Raw genomic sequence first — 23,670 nt, 5'->3', positions numbered from 1 at the left:
CATTCTCTAGTCCACTTGACTATATCTTTAAAAGAACCCACTTTTCCATTTTTAGGGTAAAACACAAGAAGGGTTATGCAATTTGTGGCCTGGCCTGGCATCCTACTTATGGTCGAATATGTTACACTGATGTGGAAGGGAACCTTGGGATCCTGGAAAATGTTTGTGACCTCAGTGGAAAGGTGTCAAGCAATACGGTAATGTGCAGCATGCTAGAACAGGCATTTCCCAGTGTTCTGCCATTGTGTAGATTTAGAAAAGATGAGTAAACTGCCTTATTTTTTGTGTGGAATTACAATTTATGTTTCTATCTTAGATGTTCAGTAATCATCTGTAATAAAGCTATTTAAATTTGTTCAATCTAACATTGCTCAAATATATTTCACAAGGAAGCTTTGCTTCCTCCACTGAATGCTTTTCTAAGTGATTCTTTTCTTTTTTTTTCTTTGTAATTTTCTTTGTAAAATACTATTTTTGCATTTTGTGTGATGATTGTTAGATAAAGGTTTTAGAGCTAAAACTTAAATTTAATAACCACAACAGGTCTCAGTTGGCTTATAAGCCTTTTCTGCTCTGAATTACCCTCCACTCTGAAAGCTTCCTGGCTACCTCCTCTGCTTGGTCATCTACCCTTCTAGAGTACTTTGAGCTCACGACCTTGTTTTTATATTTCCTTGCTTTTGTTCATTCTCCTTCCTTGACAAATGCACCTTTCTCTTATTTCAAGTCTTGGTGTAGACTTCCATTTGAAGGTTGCAGAATAAATGCTTCCCCTGAAAACACTATTAAAGTGAAGAGTCACATAGGATAAAGAAGACAATTGAAGCAATGCTAGAAATGAAATTTTGTAGAGTGAAAACACAGAAAGATTGTTTTAAATTGGGTTTTCAGAAAGTTGGATTTAAATACTGCAGTGGTGGAGAACTAAGGTACAACCCAGCTTGCATGACTAAATCCCCAAGTTTCTGAACTTCGTTGCATTAAGCACTTCCGAAAGTGGGGCTGACAATAGATTTGATTCAGTGAGCAGAGACCCTCCAGTCTCCGTGTCAGAAGGACAGAAAGGTAACCCTTTCCCCAAATCCTCATGTCTACTTTAGCAAGTGTCGGAAATTTGTTCTCTAGAAAGGCAAAGTCGAGAAGGTGCTTGGTTCAGGAATTCTGGATACAGTTGAGTAGCATTAGATGAGGGAAGGTTTGGAAATACTGTACTGAAAATCGGTTTACATGAAAGCGATGATGCTTGGATGTTAAAATTCCCAGTTCACTTGTATGTGGCTACTTGCTCTGTTCTCAGAAGGAGCTTCTTTTTTGGTTGTTTCTAAATTTTATTTATGAATTAATATTCTAGATCAGTACATTCTAATCCTCTCCTTCATCCTAGTTAATTGAGAAGGAATGTGATTCATGACTCTCTTTACTGTTAGTGTGTAACAAGTCACAGAATTTTTTTTAATTTGAAAAGGAAAATTTTCAGTTGAAAAAAATTAAACAATATATTTATTCATCAACATGATACAATTTAGAATTTTAACATACAGTTTAAAAAAAACAACAAATTTCTCGGTGTTTTCAACTCTGATATAACTCTGAGAGGCAAAGAAGATAAATCATCATTCCCAGATATTCCCAAGAGTTTTGAAAACTATGACAGCCAGGCGGCGGTGGTGCACGCCTTTAATCCTAGCACTTGGGAGGCAGAGGCACACAGATCTCTGTGAGTTTGAGGCCAGCCTGTGAGTTCCAGGAAAAAGGCGCAAAGCTACACAGAGAAAGCCTGTCTCAAAAATCCAAAAAAAAAAAAAAAAAAAAAGAAAGAAAGAAAGAAAACTATGATAATTTGAATATACTTCTAATAATCTTTACATTATATAATTTAATTAGCTAAAATTCTTATTTCAAGAATAAAATACACTAAGTAGTACTTAGAAAGAAATACATCCTACAAGAACATTCGATGAAAAGCACAATTTAAAATTCAGTCCCCTCTGCTGGGCAGTGGTGGCACACGTCTTTAATCCCAGGACTTGGTAGGCAGAGGCAGATGGATCTTTTGGAGTTCGAAGCCAGCCTGGTCTACAGAGTGAGTTCTAGGACAGCCAGGGCTATATAGAGAAACTGTCATCAAAAACCAAAATAAAATAAAACCTAAACAACAACAACAACAACAAGTCAAGCCCCTCATGGAATCAAATGTGGACCCTGCCCATTTAAAGATTTATTTTGCATTGAAAATGTTATAACTTGAAAGACTATTCAGAAGACTTACACAGAGTGAATGTGTCTGTGAACTCATAGAAAGTATTTTCCTCCAAATATATTGTGGTGAGATATTTCAAACACTGTTGGAAAGAGACATTTGGGGACTTACAGTGACCTCACTCTTTCTCATTCCAATGTCACAGCACTCCTACCGGATCCCCACCTTCCCTCCACTCTGATTCTCCCCTGGCGGACTGCCTGAGCTGGCAGTGTCCATGATTCCCTCTTCTACAGGGTGGACACCGTGGCAGCATAGGGGCTTCTTTAGTGTCCCTTCATGGTCACTGCATGTTATTGAAGAAATGGGGGTTCCCTTTTGTGGGTTCTTAGTTTTATTCATAAATTCATTTAAAATGGACTTAGGAGGGAGCTCGAGGACTATTTTAGTAGAAGGGAAAACAACAGTAGGCAGGTAGAGATCCCCAGCAGTTGCTGAGAGCCTCCACAGAGATGGAGAAGAGTCATGCCTTTACATTAGGCAGGGAGGGCAGCAAGCAGCCGTGGAAAGCTGGGAGGGTGGGTCGGGGTGTCTTGAACAGCCTCGAGAGCCAGTGTCAGGGAAGGCACGCCTGGTCCTCCAGCAGTGTCTGGAAAAGAGGCGAAGTTGCGTTTTTGAATCAAGAAAGCAGGCCGACTTGGCGGTGCTTCGTGATGGCAGCACTTCAGCTGGCTGCCTGCATGTAGTGTGTGCACATGCGTCTCTCTAAACCTGGCCTGTCCCCAGGCTACAAGGCGTTTGAAGTAAATGTATTCGCTGGGCACTTGAAATCAGAGCTATGTGCTTGGCAGTGTATGCACGTCTCTAGGAGCCAGGTGAGTTGGTGGCCGTCTGAGTCCCAGCACTTGCTAGATAGAGCTGCAGGAGCAGACGTTTCAGGTCAACCTCTGGCACAGTGAGTGTGAGGCCAACGTGGGATATACGAGACAGTGTTTCAAAAAACCACAAACACAAAAAGGTTGCCTTGGGAATCAAGGCTGCTATACATTTATGTACAAGGAACTGGGTTTATCTCTGGCACCACATTAACAGCAAAAGAAAAAGAGCTGCCTTTGCCTAATTGTTCTTCTAGATCATTTACTACTTTGTTCTAATTTAATTTTTCAAGGTGTCTGGTAGAGTGGAAAAGGATTACAATGACCTTTTTGATGGAGATGATACAAGTAGTGCTGGTGATTTTCTAAACGACAATGCGGTTGAGATCCCTTCTTTTCCAAAAGGAGTTATAAATGAGGATGATGAGGATGATGATGACCTCATGCTGGCTTCGGATCGTCTCAGACGGCGAAGCCATGTCTTGGGAGATGATGAAAACTCAGTTGGTATGAATTTGACTTTGTGTGTGTGATAACCCCCTTGCTGATTAGTTTTCCAAATGTTTTTAAAACTATCAGAGGTGGCTTAATTAGTGTGTAGAGCTACATTCTAAATCCTATGTTAAAAAATTTCAAGTCAATCATGTAAGCCTTTTTAACAAACTATAAAGTAAGTCATAGTCCAAACAAAAAGGAAATAATAGAGATATTAACTCAATGAAATTGACAATAGAAAAGTTAGAGAGAGGGCTGCCTCACAGGATAGAGGTGTTTATACCCAGCCGTCATCTGAATTTGAGTCCCAGATCCCATGAGGTGGCAGGAGAGAACTTAGTTCCCGATGTCATTCTCTGACCCTGCACACATGCTCGCATCTGCACTCAAAGACACAGGAAACTAAATGGGCCAGTGAGATGGCTCATCAGGTAAAAAGTGCCTGCCCGTTAAGGCTGACAACCTGGGTTCAGTCTCTGAGACCCGCAAGTACATGGTGAACACTAACCACCAAGCCATCTCCACAGCCCCAGAGCTTTAAAGACAATTATGATTTGTGTGTGTGCACCTTTATGTGGATTCTGGGGATCAAAGTCGAGTGACCAGGTTTGCACAGCAAGCAGCTTTAATTGTTTAGTCATCTCAAAGAAATAGAAGTTGATTTATAGAAATCAAGGATTTGTAAATGAGATTTTACTGTAAGTGGGTGGTAGCTAACAATGCAGTGACTACTAGCAGAGTTCCGTGTCCTTGCCTAGATTGACGGAAGGCACCATGTGTTCCGCTGCCCAGGACTTTTGAATCGTCACTCCCCCTGCTGGGAGAGGCGACTAGTGTGTCAGCTATTGCTCAGAAATGTGGGAATGTCACTCTACACTTCCAGAATGCTTTTCTTTTTTATGATTGTCTTATACTGCTTTGAACCATAGATGCTACAGTGCTAAAAACTGATCTTCACAAAGAGGAAGGGGAAGATGACCAGGCAGACAGTCTTCACAGTCTCCCCCTTACCAAACCCCAAAGACTATTCTATGATGGGCCCATGCCAACACCCCGACAAAAGCCGTTGCAGCCGAGTTCTACACCCTTGCATCTCTCTCACAGATTCATGGTAAGCCTTCTTCTACACCTAACTTTCAAGTAATTCTTCAGCATTGTTTCCTCCCTACTTATTTGATGGATTAAAACATAATTTCAAAAACTTTGCTTAAGTGGGCTAGAGCATTTTGATTGATATAGTTTTATGGTGGGTTTATTTCATGGTTAAATAAAATTTTTAATCTTATTTCAATCTTACTATTGAAGATTCTGCTAATTCTGTTTTGCAAAATGAAATAACATAAAAATATGACTATATAGCTGGGCGGTGGTGGCGCACGCCTTTAATCCCAGCACTTGGGAGGCAGAACCAGGTGGATCTGTGAGTTTGAGGCCAGCCTGGGCTACCAAGTGAGTTCCAGGAAAGGCACAAAGCTACACAGAGAAACCCTGTCTCGAAAAACCAAAAAAAAAAAAAAAAAAGACTATGTATCTTGTAATACTTATTGAAATATTTCCAAACCTTATTTCGCAGAATCTCACTGAGTAGCCTAGAAATCACTATGTAGACCTCAAATTTGTGATAGCCTCCTGCCTTTGCCTCCTGAGTGCTGGGATTATAGGTGTGCACTGTCATGCCTGGCTACATTTTTTTTTTTTTTTTTAAGATTTGTTTATTTATTATGTATATAGTGTTCTGTCTACATGTATCCCTGCAGGCCAGAAGAGGGCACTGGATCTCATTACGGATGGTTGTGAGCCACCATGTGGTTGATGGGAATTGAACTCAGGTCCTCTGGAAGAGCAGATGGTGCTCTTAACCCTGAGCCATCTCTCCAGCCTGGCTACATTTTTTATATAAAATATTGTTTGGATTCTAAAACACTTGTTGGAGGATGTTTTTTAAGACAATTTTTTTCTTTTTGTTTTTTTGAGGCAGGGTTTCTCTGTGTAATCCTGGCTGTTCTGGAACTTGCTCTGTAGACCAGGCTGGCCTTGAATTCACAGAGATCTGCCTGCCTCTGCGTCCTGAGTGCTGGAATTAAAGGCATGTGCTGCCACCACCCAGTTTATTAGATGTTTTCATTGAAGACATAGTCTTGGCATACATTTTTGTGTAAATACAAAGAGTGATATTTAATAATAAAACTTTATTGTTATTAAAAATTCTCATCAAGAAATACATCTTACTGTCAATATTTTATTTTGTAGCTACGTTAACATTATGCTTTTCTGGCCTTGGTGTCACCAGATGTGCACGTGGTGCATATACATACCTACATGCAGGAAAAACACTCTTACACATTAAAAAGACAGACAGACAGACAAGGACCAAGTGTGAGCCTATAATGTACATAAGTGAAAAATAAAGTTTCCAAATAGTAACAATTTATATATTTATCCTATAACAAACCAGTTATTTGGCCAGAAAAATAAATCTGTGGCATTTACATCTTTATTTGTGTAGAAGCTCAAAGTTCGAGGTATTTGTCTTGGAGAATGTAATGGCTTGGTTAAGTGCTTTTTCAATTATATTACTTATGTAATTCCTAAAATGTTAAACACTCCATTTGCCAATTGATTCTGTGACTTTTTATAAAGGAAAGAATAATTAGTCATTGTAGCGCTCCTATGACCACTGCTTCTGAAGCTATACTGAGTTAGAAAAAGCGTGGTAACTCTAGGTACAGATTGAGTTCCAGTGTTGTTAGTCAGAGCTCTTGTAATATAGCCTTAGGAGTTCCTGTTTTTCTTACTTGATCTTACATACTCGTAGGTGTGGAACTCCGTCGGGATTATTCGCTGCTATAACGATGATCAAGACAGTGCCATAGATGTGGAGTTCCACGACACCTCCATCCACCATGCAACGCACCTACCCAATGCATTCAATTACACAATGGGAACTCTTTCCCATGAAGCAATTTTGTTGGCCTGTGAAAGCACTGATGAATTAGCAAGGTACATAGGAATCTGGCATTGAACTGTTAGATCAAATTGTGTCTTGTACTATGGAATACCAGAAACTAGAACTGGGTGTAAACACCAGGACACCTCAGAGAGTGTTTTGCTCTAGTTGTCTCCTCATTGCATCTTCTGCATGGGAAAATGATAGGATGTACTTTATAATAGAGATGAGATTATATTTTATGTTACTGCTATTACTATTATTACTGTAACATTCATAGAACATTCAGAAAATGAAAGTTCCTTTCATTCCTTTAGAATTCTCTCAGAATTAATAATTTGATCTGTATCCTTGACATCTTTTTGTATGAACTCTCCTTTTAAAATTTAGTTTATTAGCCAGGCGTTGGTGGCGCATGCCTTTAATCCCAGCACTCGGGAGGCAGAGGCAGGCGGATCTCTGTGAGTTCGAGGCCAGCCTGGTCTACAGAGTGAGTTCCAGGAAAGGCGCAAAGCTACACAGAGAAACCCTGTCTCGAAAAAAAAAAAAAAAAAAAAAATTTAGTTTATTGTAGTATAATTTATATACAAGAAAATGTAACCAACCATACTTCAGGTTGATGAGTTGACAGATTTGTATATACTTGTAAGTACTACTACAATGTATAAATATTATATTATATATAATATTATATATATTATATATATATATACACACACACACACACTTTTTTTTTTTTTTCTGGTTTTTCGAGACAGGGTTTTTCTATAGCTTTGGAGCCTGTCCTGGACTAGCTCTGTAGACCAGGCTGGCCTCGAGCTCACAGAGATCCACCTGCCTCTCTGCCTCTGCCTCCCAAGTGCTGAGATTATAGGCGTGCGCCACCACCACCACCACCCGGCCTATATTTCTTAATATTAATTCAATCCTAGTCTTGAATAACTGCTGGCCTTGGTTTTTTTGTGTTTGTTTTGCCATAGATGAGATTAGAAATTTTTAAAGGAAGATAACATTAAGATGTAATAAATATCAAGTTTTTCTTTTTGCTTAGTGGATTGTGGACTAGTTTACATGGTTTGATAGGTAGACAGATATCCTTTTTGTTCTCCTTAGACATATATTACAGTTCTGTATATTTCCTTTTTATTTTAAAATTAGTATTCAGAAAGTTAGTTTTTCTTCTGATACCAAATTCAGGTGGTACCTGTATTCCAAATTCATAGAGAGAAAAGACTGGCAATACATCAACTTGTAGAAGTGTTAATAGTTTTACTGATGATATATGATTCCTTTTTCTTTCTCTCCTTTTGGTCTTTCATGTTTTCTTTTTTTTAATGAGAACTATTGCTTAAAGTTTTGCTACTTTGTAACTTGGCTAAAGTCTTGGTTGTTGTTTGTGCATTTATGGTATAGAAACACTTTATAGCCTTTACATCCTATTTTGCATTCAATATCTTGTAAATATATTCTTGTATCTTCAAATATCCTTAAAAAATATGAGTCAACAGATTAAATGTAGGTTATTTTAAGTTTATTTCATGGGTTTGGGATGTAACACAGACACAGTATCACCTTCAAGGCAGTGTTTTATACCTGGTACTAGACATGGACACATGCACACACACCCCAAGTGAATTTCATGATTATTTCATTAAAATCAATTGTAGTAATAAAATAGAAAAATAAACTTTGGCATCACAATTAGTTATGTATAAAAATATCACATATAGCTGCATGCCTTTAATTCCAGCACTCGGGAGGCAGAGGCAGGCGCATCTCTGTGAGTTCGAGGCCAGCCTGGTCTACAGAGTGAGTTCTGGGACAGTCTGGGCTGTTACACAGAGAAACCCTGTCTCAGGGAGACAAAGAAAACCACACGTAAACATTCAGTTGTTCTGTCTTGTTTTATTTCTTAGCAAGCTTCACTGTCTGCACTTCAGTTCCTGGGATTCCAGCAAAGAGTGGATAGTAGACATGCCTCAGAATGAGGATATTGAAGCCATTTGTCTCGGTCAAGGGTGGGCTGCTGCTGCTACTAGTGCCTTGCTCCTCCGCTTGTTTACTATTGGAGGTGTGCAGAAAGAAGTCTTCTGCCTTCCTGGACCCGTGGTGTCAATGGCGGGACATGGAGAACAGCTTTGCATTGTTTACCATAGAGGTGGGTATCTTACATGATACTGTAGCTTGAGTAAAATGGAAACTATTTGAGCAATTTTTTAATTGTTATTGACCTCCTTTTGTTTGGATTGTATACCTCCTTTTACATTTACTTAGTATTTTCATCACTGTAGTCTTGGAATTTCAAAAATTTTGCTGCGTTACTAAGCAAAGAAAATGAGGCTGCTCCATTTATTTATAGACTATTACAGAGGGAATTCCAAGGTAAAACCTGGTTTTTGCATGCATAAAGTTTATCTTTTGGCAAGTACACTGTTCAGTATAAATACCTCAGAATAACCTACAACTTCTAGTATGACAGACCAGAGCAACTGTGAGTGTGGCTTTTCAGAAGCGGGGACCTCCTTTTCCTCGATCTCTGTCCTTATCTCGCCCCCCACCCCCCATGTTTTAACAGAGACCTTAGCGAGGTTAGTGATTGAGGTTATTTGTTTTGTTTTCAACACTGGTGAGGACACTGTCTTTTCTTGGCTTCTGTGACACCCTTGTCTAACTTTTGCCCTCACTGACCACTCTTTTTCTCCTTCTGGCTCCTCCTGTTGGGCTGACTTTTTGCTGGAATTAACTTCATCTTCCCTGGTATTCTTGGAAGGTCAGAGCCTTGCAGTCTGTTGACAGTGCACCTACAATAAAAAATAGATTCTCCCCGGGCAGCAGTGGCGCACGCCTTTAATCCCAGTACTCAGGACACAGAGACAAGTGGAGCTCTGTGAGTTTGAGGCCAGCCTGGGCTACAGAGTGAGTCCCAGGACAGCCAAGGCTACAAAGAGAGACCCTGTCTCAAAAACCAACCAACCAACCAACTAAACAAACAAAAAATAGATTCTCTGTTGCCATTTTGTATATATGTGTAAGTGTAACTGAAATTAAGGTCTCATGAGAGATATTTACTCTTTGATTTCACCTTTTTAAAATGTTATTTGCAACTCCAAACTGATATCATGACAAAATGTCAAAAGTACTGCTTGAAAGCCAGGTGTGGTGGTGAACATCTTTAATCCTGACACTTGGAAGGTAGAGGCAGATAGATTTCCTGCTTTCAGGGCTACCCTGGTCTACATAAGAGTTCCAGGTGAGTCAGAGCTCTATATCTGTCCAGACAGTCAGACCCTGTCTCTAAAAAACAAAAAAGCCACCCCAAAACAGTTTGAGAAGCTACTGTGGGGGATTTTATTTAAAAATATGGTTTTAAATATGTGCATCCATGTCTTCTAAATTGGTATACCAGTCCTATCTCATACCTTGTCTCTGGACGTCCATTTTCGATTGCTCATTTGAAAAATGTGTGTTGTGTTTTAACTGGCCTTTTGAACTCATCTTGTACATATAAGTGAAACCTTTATATTTTTTTCTTCCAAACATTCTGTTTGAACAGTTTGGTCACCTCGGTAATTAGCCTGGTAACAGTTCATATTAACAAACACTCAAGCCACATAAACTCCTTCAGTATTGTCAGAACCTGTTTTTTTCTGTGGACTGGCCCATTCCAAGTCTGTCTCATTTCATAAACCAACACCCAGCCGCATGTCATGTTGCATTGCCGGTCATAGCCCCCACTAGTCTTTCAGCTCTTAACTCTTGCTTAGTGCAGTCTGTTTGCTGCATAGCTGCCTAGACGATCTTTTAAAAGCATAGATCACCTCCCTTTTCTGCTTAAATTTCTCTAGCTTCCTTTCATTTTTGTAATAGCAACCAAACTGCTTGCCAGAACAAGGGCGTTTTACTGGTCCTTTGTGATCTGAACGTCATCTGTTTCTTCAACCTCCTGCCATTGTCTCTCAGGTTGCTGTGGTCCTGCTGGCCACTCTGTTCTGTGAACTCTTCATTCCTATTTCTATCTTAGGACCTTTCCACTCCCTCCCTGTTCCTGTGTTACTGTAACCAGTTTTTAGATGTGAGTCCATATGACATTATATAATTGAATGGCAGTCACAACAAAATCCAGTCATGATAAAAGGCTTCTAAATGCAACCATAAATTAATTCAAAGTGTGCAGTAAGTCTGTAGTGTTTGCATAAGGCTTGTCTCTGTTGGTGTGGCTTCACTGGGTTCAGAATGCCCAGTGTGCACTCGGCACTGTGCCCGCCATCCCACCACCCGAAGCACCTTGACTAAAAGTGTCTATGTTATGAATTCAGTGTGTTTGCTGTCCGTGGGAAGTTTTCTACTCTTTTGTTTGGTTTTTGGAGACAGGGTTTCTCTGTGCAGCTTTGCGCCTGTCCTGGAACTCACTTGGTAGCCCAGGCTGGCCTCGAACTCACAGAGATCCACCTGGCTCTGCCTCCTGAGTGCTGGGACTAAAGGTGTGCGCCACCACCGCCCGGCAGTTTTCTACTCTTATAGAAACACAATGGTTTAATTACTGGAAACAAAGACAATATTTTCCTACCATCATTCCTCAAATAAGTATCTTTGGATTGGACTGTGTCAGGATGCTTGATTGTAAAACTTGCTGTTTTAGTCTCATAAAAAATGGTGAATGAAGCTAGGCACTAGTGGCGCACGCCTTTGACCTCAGCACTCAGGAGGCAGAGGCAGGCAGATCTCTGTGAGTCGCTGCCAGCCTGGTCTAGTAAATGAGTTTTAGATTGGGATTAAGACAGAGTATCCGCCAGGTGTTGGTGGCACACTCCTGTAATCCCAGCACTCCGGAGGCAGAGGCAGGTGGATCTCTGTGAGTTTGAGGCCAGCCTGGTCTCCAAGGTGAGTTCCAGGAAAGGCCCAAAGCTACACAGAGAAACCCTGTCTCGAAGAAAAAAAAAAAGACAGAGTATCCAGCCGTTTCTGAATGACCCTGTTTTAGTTTCTTTTCCTGATGCTGTGATAAAGTACCTGTGTGAGACAGTGGTGGTGCAACCTTTAATCCCAGCACTCGGGAGGCAAAGGCAGGTCGATCTCTGAGTTCAAAGCCAGCCTGGTCTGCAGAGAGAGTCCCAGGACAGCCAGAGAAACCCTGTCTTGAAAAACCAATAATAATAATGATAATGATGATAATAATAGTATAAAGTACGTGATATAACCAACTTGAGGGAGAAGTGTTTAATCTGGCACAGTCCATCATGGTAAGGATATAAAGGCAATCAGGTTTATTAAATTAGCTGGTCACATTCCATCCACAGTCAAGAAGCAGAAAGTGGTGAACATCTGTTGCTCACTTCTCTTTCTACATTTATATACTCCAAGATCATGACAAGGAAATGGTGCCAGTTATGTCCTCCACAAATGTTCCTGAGTGAATGAACAACTGCTTTCTACAAATAGTCAGTGTAGTATATTAATCTCTTTCCAATGTATCAGAACGATTCCTCGTAGGTTAACCATAAAAACAGTGCTATTTTAAGAATGTGTCATAAAGTTAATTCCAGAATATAGTTCCGACCTGGTGATGGCTGAATAACCTCTGGTCCTGACCATATGTGCATTTCTCTAGGTACAGGGTTTGATGGAGATCAGTGCCTTGGAGTTCAGCTGCTCGAGCTGGGGCAAAAGAAAAAACAGGTTTTGCATGGCGACCCTCTTCCTCTTACAAGGAAATCCTACCTTGCATGGCTGGGGTTTTCTGCTGAAGGCAAGATAATTTTCTTTCTTTATAATAAAAACATATTTAAGTTTCAAGATTTTACTCTAACATGGAAACTGCCCTTGTTATGCAGAATAGTGGTTGTTATCTTCAAGAGAATTCTGGTGAGAGTTTACAAAGGCAGTTATGTTTGTATTATTATTTTTGTTTAATTACATGCATGTGTGTGCCCAAGGAGTCCAGACGAAGACATTGGATCCCTGGAGCTATAGTTATAGGTGGTTGTAGCTGTCTCTCTCTCTGTTCTGGGAACCAAACTGTAAGAGTGGCAAGTGCTTTTAGCCACTGAGCCATTTCTCTAGCCCTGGGGAACTCCATTTTTCTGGTATTTCTTTATTATATAGCAAATAGAAGATACAAATGATTGATAAAATTGTATCTTTCCCTGTAAATTCTACTCATAAGTTAGTAAGTTTCTAAAATTGTGCTTAATCTATGTGTGGCTCTTGAACACTTGAACTGTGGCCATTCTGAATTGAGATATACTATAAATATAGAATACTGGGCTTTACAGATTAGTGTTAAAAAAGGAATATAAAAAAAATCTCAGAGCCAGGCAGTGGTAGCGCATGCCTTTAATCCCAGCACTCGGGAGGCAGAGGCAGGCGGACCTCTGTGAGTTTGAGGCCAGCCTGGGCTACCGAGTTTGTTCCAAGAAAGGTGCAAAGCTACACAGAGTAATCCTGTTTCAAAAAACCAAAAACCAAAAACCAAAACAAAACTCAGTAATTCACGTACATTGACTACATACGTGTTAAGTCATAATATTTTGGCCATATTGGATTAAATACTAAAATTTCTTGTTTAAAAGTACTATAATAAGATTAAAAATTACATTTGTGGGTCACATGGTATTTCTCTTGGACAGTCCTATTACTGACCTGTTTACAGTAGTTTATAACAGGTGCTTTAAAGAGTGCCTTATTTAAGCATCTGCTAATTCAAATATAGCTTACTAGGGATGTATGTCCTCCAATGACCACTTGAAAACCTGGTTTGTCTTGACTGTATCAGCCATTTCTGTTGGAAGGTTATTGGCTGTTTACGCTTGAATAACGCTGCCATGAGTAGCCTCCGTTTCTATAGCTTTTTCTTTTCCCAAGTGCCAACCATGTCTAGGACCTGTGGGAAATGGTTGCGGATAACAAAAGGGCTAATTTGTACCTTCTGAGGAGGAACAGTAGGTGGGCAACATTGATGTGTTCACTCTTTTCCTAAGAATTGTTTCCCTGGGAGCTTTTGACAGACAGGAATAAGACCATTAGAAAAGAGGCATAAAGCAGTACCAAAGCATTACCTTAGAGCAAATGCTGCTGGTCATTGTACCATCTTTCTTAACCAGGAGACTTCAGATGATAGGTGTTTAAACTTTTTAAAAAGTTGAATTACTGTTGTATTCCAGCAGGGGGCATAGTTTTCACTAAAACTGTTTTGGTTTTGGTTTTGGTTTTTTAAAATAAATTTTAGTCAGATTCAGGCTTTTTTTTTTTTTTTTTTTTTCAGTTGGGTCTGTGTGGTAATGAAGTTTTGCAGCAAGCAACGATGAATTATCTCCTCCACCTTTTGCTTTTGAAATGAAAGTGGAATCCTTGGCATGTCTTTTGAAGGTTTATTTAACAGTACATAGCTATATTTTCAAGTGCTTTCTTTGTTGTTGGTGTTTAGGTACTCCCTGTTATGTGGATTCCGAAGGCTGTGTTCGAATGCTTAACAGAGGGCTTGGGAATACATGGACTCCTATATGTAATATAAGAGAACACTGCAAAGGAAAATCTGATCACTACTGGGTGGTTGGTATCCATGAAAATCCCCAGCAGCTAAGGTGGGCTATCACACAGTGTAGAAAGTTGGTTGATTTAGGGTCAGGGTTGAGATAAGACCTTGCTGTAGAACTGCGTCTGGCCTCTTAACTCAGGCAGCCCTTCCTTCCTCCATGTCTCCTGAGTGCTGGAGTTACGCTTGTACACTTGCCTGGCTCCAACTTCTTCTTTGTACATTTATTTGCTTTTCATCTTCTGTCAACTGATGAAGGGAAAATTACAATGTGGTCTATCTATATTACTGGGCTGTAGAAAGTTATAAATTACTGATACATATAAAGTAAATGAACCTTGAAAACATGCTAAGTAAAAGAAATCAGGTCTTAAAGGACTACATATTGTTTGATTCCGCTTATAAAGATATCCTGAATAGGGTATCTCCAGAGACAGAATAAGTTAACAGGAATTCCTGTATTCTATTCCTGGCATCTCTAGGCAGACTACGAGATGAGCAGGAGTGTTTGTGGGGCGGAGGGAGGAGTAGTCTACACTGTGGGGATTTGAGAAGAGAGAATACAGTCTTTTTAGACAGTGCAAAATTGAATTTAGTACCATAAAGGTTTTTAATGCTTATGTCCGTGTTTGTCTAGAATCTGCAGAATTCCATTGTTGATATATTTAGTATTATATTAATTTATAACATATTATAAACTATATTAGTTGGCTGGGGATATGATTTAGTGGTAATGCTTGCTTAGCATGCAGGAGGCCCTTAATGTCATCCTCTGTACAGGGAAAAATACTATTTTTGTTTTTTAAAGAAAAATCTGGGTGTGGTGGCACAGCACTCTGGAGGCAGAAGCTGCTGAATCTCTTCTGAGTCTGAGGTCAATCTGGTCTTCAGAACGAGTTACAGATCAGCCAGGGTTACTTAATGAGACCTTGTGTTTTGTTTTGTTTTTGAGACTACATTAATTAATTTTTTAATCAGTGTTAGGATGCTTGGTTGTCCTCAGAAACTTCTTGTATTTGTATTTCTAGAAATAAAGCTATTTAGTAGTTTGAGTTAAAGAATTCATATTATGTCTTAATAGGAGGTTATGGTTTGAACCCATGAGGAATTTGGCTAGCCTCTCTAGTGCTTACTAAAGTTAAGATGACTCATTTTGTTTCATCTTATTATTTGAGTCAGTGTCTAACATGTAGACCAGGCTGGCCTAGAACTCAGAGAGTCACCTGTTTTGCCTCTAAAGTGCCAGGATTAAAGATGTGCTGTTCACAACTGTAGCTGTAGTTCCAGGTGACCCAATCCAGTCTTCCAGCCTCCTGGGGCACCTTATATACTGGCACAAGCCACACTCAGACATACTCATAGTTAAGAATACGGAAATCTAATTTAAAAATTATTTCAGTTTTCTTGAAATTGAATCTCATGTAGCCCAAACTGGGCTCAACTCACCATATAATCACAAAAAGCCTTGAACTCCTGCTTTCCACTCTCCTCTCCTCCTCCTCCTTCTCTCCCTCCTCCTCTCCTCTCCCTCCTCCTCCTCTCCTCCTCCTCCTTCTCTCCCTCCTCCTCTCCTCTCCCTCCTCCTCCTCCTCTCCTCTCCTCCTCCTCCTCTCCTCCTCCTCTCCTCTCCCTCCTCCTCCTCCTCCTCCTCCTTCTCTCCCTCCTCCTCTCCTCTCCCTCCTCCTCCTCCTCTCCTCCTTCTCCTCCTCCTCTTCATCCTCTTCCTTTTTTTTTGAGAGCTTCTTAAGGATTTGAGCCTGGCTGGCTTCAGCAAGAGGATAACTATGTACCACGGTGCCTGTCTGTTTGTTCATTTACACTCATTTAGAGGTGATTGTTTTCCTGTGTATGGTAGAGATAACTAAAGACCAGGGAAGAAACCCTACAGCTTTCTTCAGTAGTCTACTGCTGTGTTTAATGAAACTTACCCACCCTTACAATCAGGAAAGTTATTGAAAATTTCTCAAGGCTTCAGTTTGCTCTTGGTGTTTGTGGTAAAGATAGTGTGGGCTTTGTTACTCAGAAAGGCAGTGTGGTATCGAGGTCTATTGTTGTTTTATTACTCTTTAGGGGGCCCGCCACCCAGCTCCCAAATAAATCACACACGGAGGTTTATTCTTAATTATGAATGCCCAGCCTTAGCTTGGCTTAGTTTCTAGCCAGCTTTCCTTAACTTAAATTATCCTGACTATCCTTTGCCTCTGGGCTTTTCCTGTTCTCTCATTTCTGTAAATCTTACTCTGTGGCTGGCTGTGTAGTTGGATGGTTGGCCCCTCATATTCTTATCTGGCTCCTAGATCTTTTTCCTCTATATAATCTCTCTGCCTGCCAGCCCCGCCTCTCCTTTCTCCTGCCTCTATTGGCTGTTCAGTTCTTTATTAGACCATCAGGTATTTTAGACAGGCACAGTAACACAGCTTCACAGAGTTCAACAAATGCATATATTCAACAAAAACATTAACGAATTAACGCACCTTCAAATATTCTACTACGAGTCCACAGCTCAGTCTCTGAGCATGCTGCCTGCTATGCAGCCAGGTCGTACATAGACAGTCCATGTCACCAAGTGAGTAGTGTCCAGAAGGTTAGCTGATAAAGATGAGTAATTTTTTCTTTTTTCTTTTTTTTTGAGACAGTAGTTCTTACTGTATAGTCCTGGCTGTCTTGGAACTCATTTTGTAGACCAGACTGGCTTCAAGCTAAACAGAGATCCTCCTGCCTCTGCCTCCAAGTGCTGGGTTAAAGAGCCATGTGCCATCATGCCTGAATTCTTTCCATTCTCGGTCACAGGTATTTTGCTTTGTGGTGCATGGTTAATAATACTTGTTTCTATACTATTTTGTTTTGATGATGGGGTTGGAGAGGCAGTGCTTGGGTCTGAATGAAGGGCCTCACAAATGCTAGGCAGGTTTTCTGCTTCTAAGACTAGCTCTACCTCCTTTCACTTTAAATGTGTTTCTTAACCCAATTTAGGGAGTACAGTTTGTTAAAAATAGTTAAATAAGAGCTGGAAATACAGTTTAATGGGAGAGGCCCCAGTTTCAATCCCAGAACTTTAAAGTTAATTAATTGATTAATTTGTGAGTTCAAAACACCTTCCTTTAAGTATGAATTTAAAAATAATTGCTATAATAGAGATAGCATCTATACTTCTTTGCAGGGAGAAGCTTAAAGGTTCTGACTGACCTGGAACAGAGACCTGCCTGCTTCTGTCTCCTGAGTGCTGGCTTTGAAGGTGTGCGCCACCACACCCAGCTCACTTGTACCTCTTTTGAACTGAACTCCCGTTTAGCAAAACTGCTATCATTGTTTCCTCCAAAGAATTTTTTCATGATTACTAGTGGTTATAGTACACACACACACACACACACACACACACACACACACACACACAGTATTAATATATAACTGGGGTTCATTTGTCTGTGCTGTAGTCTCATTTTCTGTGAGCAAACAGCAGCCTTCCTCCCTTTGCTCTTTTGTTTTTAAAAAAACAAGCCTCTTTAATGAACCTGCAAGTAAATTTGTTTTTCTTTTTTATTGTGTATGTGTATGATATGAGTGGGTGCATGAATGCCGTGTTGTACACGTAGAGGGAAGAGGACAGTTTGTGGGAGTGGTTTATCTCCTTGGCCCATGGTTCCTAAGAGTATGGAACTCAGGCCATCAATCTCGTCAGCAAACACCTTTACCCACCAAGTCATCTTGCTGGCCCAGATTCGTTTTTCTAATTGTGTTCATTTAACAAGTGTTTGTTATAGTCCTGGCTGTACGTACTATACTACACAAATCAAGTTCTGCCTGGAAGAGGTAGGCTCGTACAGTCATGTTCCCGAATGTGTGCTATAAAGAGGTGTGACAAAGGCCCCTGGAACAGAAGAGAGTCTGGCCAGTCCAGAGGATAGTGTAAAGCTTGCCTACTACAGAGGGGTAATCTGCACACTGGCCACAGTGTTTTCTGCAGCTTGACTTTAATATAATAATAATCTCCCTTTAATACAATAACAGAACAGATTCTGGGATCAGTTTGAAAGGCAGTTGAAGTAGCTTTGTCTCCTTAGTAACGTAGCTCACCCTTTCACATTTCCTACTCCAAATAGTTTAAACGTGGTTTATAAGAAACATGTTCATAATAGACAAGCTCTACTAAATTAGCAGTCAAATGTACCCCCCCACACACACACCTGCCTCAATTCCTCCATGAGGGAAAAGTCTTTGGTTCAAGCCTTTAAAGCTAAGAAAATAAGAATATGATCAGTGTCCTGCTGTGATGTACAATAGCTTGAAAGTGACTTTTAATAAAATCCTAATTGTATCTTTTTTTCTTTGTGATGAAATCAATAAAGTCTTTGAGTTGGGAAGGTCAAATGGTCATTTTACAGATAGAATGTTCTTCCTGCTTGTTAGTGGCATGTATGTGTGTCCTTGTCCTCCGTGAATGCACACATTCTGCCTTTTTCATTCAACCAAGTGGCAGGCTGGTCCTTGTGACTAAGTGCATGGCAGTTTCCACAACAGGTTTTTCATGTTTGAAGTGCTCACACTCCTGTCTCACACTCTGTGCTTTGATCTCTATAAAACCATAAAAGAGAAGAAAGAAAATAAGATTGTATGCTCAAAAGAAATTAGAACTTTAAAAACATGTTTGTGGTTTTTGTGGTTGTTGTTGTGGTTGGTTGGTTTTTTAGTTTCTTAAGATAGGGTTTCTCTGTGTTGCAGCTCTGGCTGTCCTGAACTCTGGCTTTGTAGGCCAGGCTGGCCTTGAATTCACAGAGATCTGGCTGGCTCTGTCTCCTGAGTGCTGGGATTAAAGGTGTGCTGCCATGCCCCGCTCATATTGTCAAACAATAAAGAAGAGGTTCACATTTCATGACAAAGGGGCATGTATCATGTGAATAGTATTTGTGAGTGTGGCTGTTTCTTAATTTCTCTGGTGGGCATTTAATAATAATACTAGGAGTGGTTATAAAACATTTGAAATCCATGGGCCTATTAGAATAGCATTACTGTTGATAGTTCCTAATTCATGAAAAGTTTTTATTTTAGCAGTTTTTGTCATCCTATAGAAAGACTTTAAGATGGGACTTTTTTCTTCACTGACAGGTGCATCCCTTGTAAAGGGTCTCGGTTCCCTCCCACCCTTCCACGTCCCGCCGTGGCCATATTATCCTTTAAGCTTCCTTATTGTCAGACTGGGACAGAGAAAGGCCAGATGGAGGTATGCAGATGTCTTAATACTATAAATTCGATAGTAAGTACCTATGACACAGAAGATTTGAAGTCATCACAGCGGCCAGTGTTGAGTATTACTACACAGTGATTAAATTAAATGCAGTAGGGCACTGATTGTGATCCCAAGGCCACTTGATGTGGTCACTGTCACAGCTTCCAGGGCTCACTGCAAAGGAAGTGGTTATGGCTGGGAGGGCCTTACCAGGGTTAGGCCTTTCATGGTAGGGTCAGGTAAGCTTGCTGCTCTGACCATAAACTCATCCTACTCTGGACCTAGCCCTGTTGTCCTAAAAGACATTTGAAACCTTGCAGTTAGTTATTCTATTAGGAAGCAAGTCATCTACAGGACTAGTTTACTGAGTTCTCTGAAGACTAATATAAGAGATAAAAAATATTATACAAATACACACATAGACACCTTTTTTAAAAGACTGGAATGTAAGGCCGAGCTATAATATCACATTGAAATTAGAATTGTAAAATAAGCTTATATAGAAAGGAGGGTTTCAGAAAATAGTTTAAAGCTGGTATTGTAAGACGTACCTAACACTTGAGGGATATTAAGGGGATGGTAAAGGTTTTATGTACTTTGATCCATTTTGCAGGAACAATTTTGGCATTCAGTCTTGTTTCACAACTACCTTGATTACTTGGCTCAAAATGGTTATGGTTATGAGGAGGGCACTAAAAATCAGGCGGTAAAAGAGCAGCAGGAACTTCTGATGAAAATGCTTGCGGTGAGTAAAATATGCTGAAAAATGAAAAGTTAATTATTCTCTGTCTAGTTTGGGTTTATCTTGCTATGAAAATTCACCATGACCATGGCAACTCTTATTAGAAAACATTTAATTGTGGTGGCTCGCTTACAGTTTCAGAGGTTCTGTCTATGGTCATGACAGGGAGCATGGAGGCATGCAGGCAGATGTGGTGCTGGAGCCATCTAGGGTTTATAGATTTTATCTTTTCTCTTAAAATTTCTATCTCCCTCTTGATGTTAAAATATTTGCAATATTTCCTGTAGCTAAGGCCATAGGTGGAGAGTAAGCTGTCCCAGAGCTGTGCCCACCCACTGCTCCAGGTGACTTACAAGTCTGAGAGCCATTGTGACTCCTGCTTGTGTACACCACAGAGTTTAGGTGTGGACTGTTCTAGATCTCCAGGGTTAGACAGTTTCAGAAATGTCCTTGGGCATTTGGATTTTCCAGCCTTTGGTCTAACCAGTGGCCAGGTCTGGTGCCTGGGGGTCTTCACTACATTTATTTTTGGAGCGGGATCTCATTTCAGGTTTGTTTATTGAAAGGAGTGTAACCCCATGTCTTCTCCAATGGATGTGCACTGTTGACCTTGGAGGGAAGTGACTGTCAGTTTGTTCTAGCTCCTGCAGGATCCACACTGCCCTCTGAGTCAGAGTTCCTCCTGATTGGACTTGTCATACCAGCAGTCTCAAGGAGCCTCTGGTGCATGTGTAGAGAGAGCTTCACGCTCAGAGGTCAGGTGTGCAATTACAAAGTGCTCCTGCACCGTGAGTTCCAAGACCTCTGGTGTCAAGGACTCATTTTCAGCTTGAGTTATCATGTGCTGAATTTTCAAAATTCAAACCAAAAAGAACCTGTATTTTCTAAGATGTATTAAGAGAATGTTGTTGTTCCTCCTCCTCTTCCTTTTTAATTTTTATTTTTACTTGATGTGCATGAGCATTTGCCTGCATGTGTGTATATGTGCCATGTGAGTGCCTGGTGGTCACAAAGTCCAGAAGATGGTGCTGGGCCCTCTGGAACTGGAGTTCCAGAGAGTTAAGGCCAGTGTGGGGGTGTGGGGAACATAACCCAAGCCCTCTTCAGGAGCAGCATGTGTCCCGGGAAAGGACTAGAATCGACACAGGACACCTCAAGACCAAGTTCTCATCACCAAGAGATTTAATTGCCCCAGAGGGTCAAAGGGCAGGGAATAAGAGACAATGACAGGAGACACAGGATGAGGGAGAAGGAAGGGAACAGGGAGGGGGAAGGGATGTTTGCCCCAGAGGACAAAGGACTGCCTCTGGGTAGAGAAGAGACAGAGACAGACACGGCCCATAGTCAGATGGCAGTGTATTAAGGAAAAAAGGGAACCCCCATGTTAGGATGAGTTGGCTTATTTTGACTGGGCATGATAATTAGGTGAGCCAAATCAAAAGGCGGCTTTTGATTGCTGGACTGCAGTACTTTGATAGCTGGACCTTGGTGTCAGCCTCAGGAGGAGGGAGTGGCCAAACAAGGGACTAGACCTTGGTGGCCAGCTTCAGGAATGTGATCTATGGTTTAACGAGGAGGAGGGAGGGAAAAGGGCAGGGCCTGCCAGAGCCATGTTTGCCATGCTTAGGCCTCTGGACCCCTTCCTTCCTAACCACTGAGCCATCCCTCCTGCCCACAACACCCTTCGTTTTCTGCTATAGACATAATAAATGCAGTGTTAATTTACAAGTTGTAGAGCTATTTCTGGTAGCTGAAGGTCATAGGCGTACATGAAATTTTAAGAATGTTTACTTCTCCCATCCAAATTCACTTAATAGCATTTGTTTGCCAGTTCTGAGCAAAGTAATAACTAGTTTTTGTTTTAATTCACGTTTTAAAATTTCCTACCCTTGCCAGACGGTGGTGACACACGCCTTTAATCCCAGAACTCAGGAGGCAGAGGCAGGCGGATCTCTGTGAGTTCCAGGCCAGCCTGGTCTCCAGAGCGAGTTCCAGGAAAGATACAAAGCTACACAGAGAAACCGTCTTGAAAAACAAAACAAAACAAAAATTTCCTGCCCTATTGTGATTGGTGGTAGCTGGAGAAAAGTTGAAGAGAACTACATTTGAATTTGGAACGGCTGCCTTTTCATGCACTTAACATCTGAAATATGTCATGTCCCATTGAGTCTGAGCTACTGTTTATAAATGTGCCATTTTACTCATTTAAGTCACTAAGAACTACTGCTGGTCAAGCCAGCCCACCATTAATGTAAGATACTTTTCAATTTTGCAGATGTAACAATGTGCATTGTAGAAGCAGTGAGATAGTTCACCCAGAGACTGTTTTTGGTTTTGCTAATCCTGTGGGGTTTTTGTTTTTTTAAGTTTGACTTAACATGATTTGATTTTGATTTTCCCTGATTAGCTTTCTTGTAAATTGGAACGAGAATTTCGATGTGTGGAACTTGCCAGTCTAATGACTCAAAATGCTGTCAACTTAGCCGTTAAATACGCTTCTCGCTCTCGGAAATTAATATTGGCTCAAAAACTTAGTGAACTCGCTGCAGAAAAGGCAGCTGAATTGGCAGAAACCCAGACAGAGGAAGAGGAAGAAGAGGATTTCAGAAGAAAACTGAATGCTGGGTAAAAAGAACAACAGCTATTTGAATTTTCCTTCACTGTCCGGAATATGAAATGGGTCTTGCATTTGTTCCTTATGGAATAATACTGCTATCCATCAGTTACAGCCACACCACTACAGAATGGAGTCAGCCACGGGCCAGAAGTAAAGTTGAAGAAGACACTGAGGACAGAGAAGAGACTGTTCCAAAAGAAAAACTGGAGTCACACAACCACGGTGAGACAGTTTTCAAGTAATGAAAGATGGGGAGGCTCAGCAGGTGGTGGTGCTTGCCATGCCGTGCTGGCAACCAATGTTCCAGGTAGAGCGAACTGACTGCAGAATTGTCTACAAAGTGCCATCCTCAGCAGAGGCAAATTAAATAAATAAATAGATAAGAGATGAAAGCTATCGAATTACTTTTCCAGTTTGGCTGGCTGAGAGAAATTGAATTCCCATATTTTTTCAAAGTATCGCAGCTATCTAGATGTTAAATATCAAGGATGACTTCATTTTCCTCTCTTATATTGTATGGTTTTAATTATAGGGCAGAACTTATTCCAAAGTGCAAATTCCCCTGATATGCCAGCTCTCAAATCAGGTGAGAAATGTATGTAAACTTGGAGCATATAACAGTGGCCGTAATCCTGTCAGAAGGGGATAGGTACCAGACGATGTTCTCGTGGAATGCTGACAGCAGACACTGGAGATGAAATAGCCAGCAAGGGAGTAGTGGATGGGAGCGAGGGCAGAGGAAACAGTATGTGTGAAGCCTGCAGGAGAATATAGGAGGGCCTCAGAGAGATAGACAGCAGGCAAATGGTAAAGATTTTCTAGACTGTTCAAAATCACAGGAGGCTGGTAAGTTCTGAGCAGAGGCTGCTGTAGGTCCTAAGCAGACCATAACCACACATGATACTGAGGAGGAATGGGCATAAGACTATCCAAGTGAGACCGAATAGTTCAGCTCGGGCTAGAGCAGAAAGAAAAGGGAGTGTTGTTGAGGTGTTCCTAAGGTGGAAGATGGTTCCAGGGGAAGAGCAGTGTAGCATCA

At 40.8% G+C, this 23,670-nt stretch overlaps 1 protein-coding gene across 2 annotated transcripts in view; it reads left to right on the top strand.

The window, feature by feature from the left end:
• Wdhd1 (WD repeat and HMG-box DNA binding protein 1) overlaps positions 1-23,670 on the top strand; it is a 43,869-nt gene that overhangs the window by 13,815 nt on the left and 6,384 nt on the right. The window contains exons 9-20 of one of the 2 annotated variants that reach the window (XM_036198473.1): positions 56-197; positions 3,369-3,582; positions 4,500-4,681; positions 6,386-6,570; positions 8,434-8,675; positions 12,126-12,263; positions 13,941-14,097; positions 19,152-19,266; positions 19,886-20,017; positions 22,422-22,639; positions 22,738-22,853; positions 23,164-23,217. In XM_036198473.1, the coding sequence (XP_036054366.1) occupies positions 56-197; positions 3,369-3,582; positions 4,500-4,681; positions 6,386-6,570; positions 8,434-8,675; positions 12,126-12,263; positions 13,941-14,097; positions 19,152-19,266; positions 19,886-20,017; positions 22,422-22,639; positions 22,738-22,853; positions 23,164-23,217 (1,895 nt within the window). The remainder of the gene's footprint in view (positions 1-55; positions 198-3,368; positions 3,583-4,499; positions 4,682-6,385; positions 6,571-8,433; positions 8,676-12,125; positions 12,264-13,940; positions 14,098-19,151; positions 19,267-19,885; positions 20,018-22,421; positions 22,640-22,737; positions 22,854-23,163; positions 23,218-23,670) is intronic. The other variant, XM_036198475.1, reaches the window with a different exon arrangement.

This window comes from Onychomys torridus, chromosome 9 (genome assembly GCF_903995425.1).
Source record: "Onychomys torridus chromosome 9, mOncTor1.1, whole genome shotgun sequence".
Classification (NCBI taxonomy): domain Eukaryota; kingdom Metazoa; phylum Chordata; class Mammalia; order Rodentia; family Cricetidae; genus Onychomys; species Onychomys torridus.
This window is presented reverse-complemented; position numbering and strand designations above follow the sequence as displayed.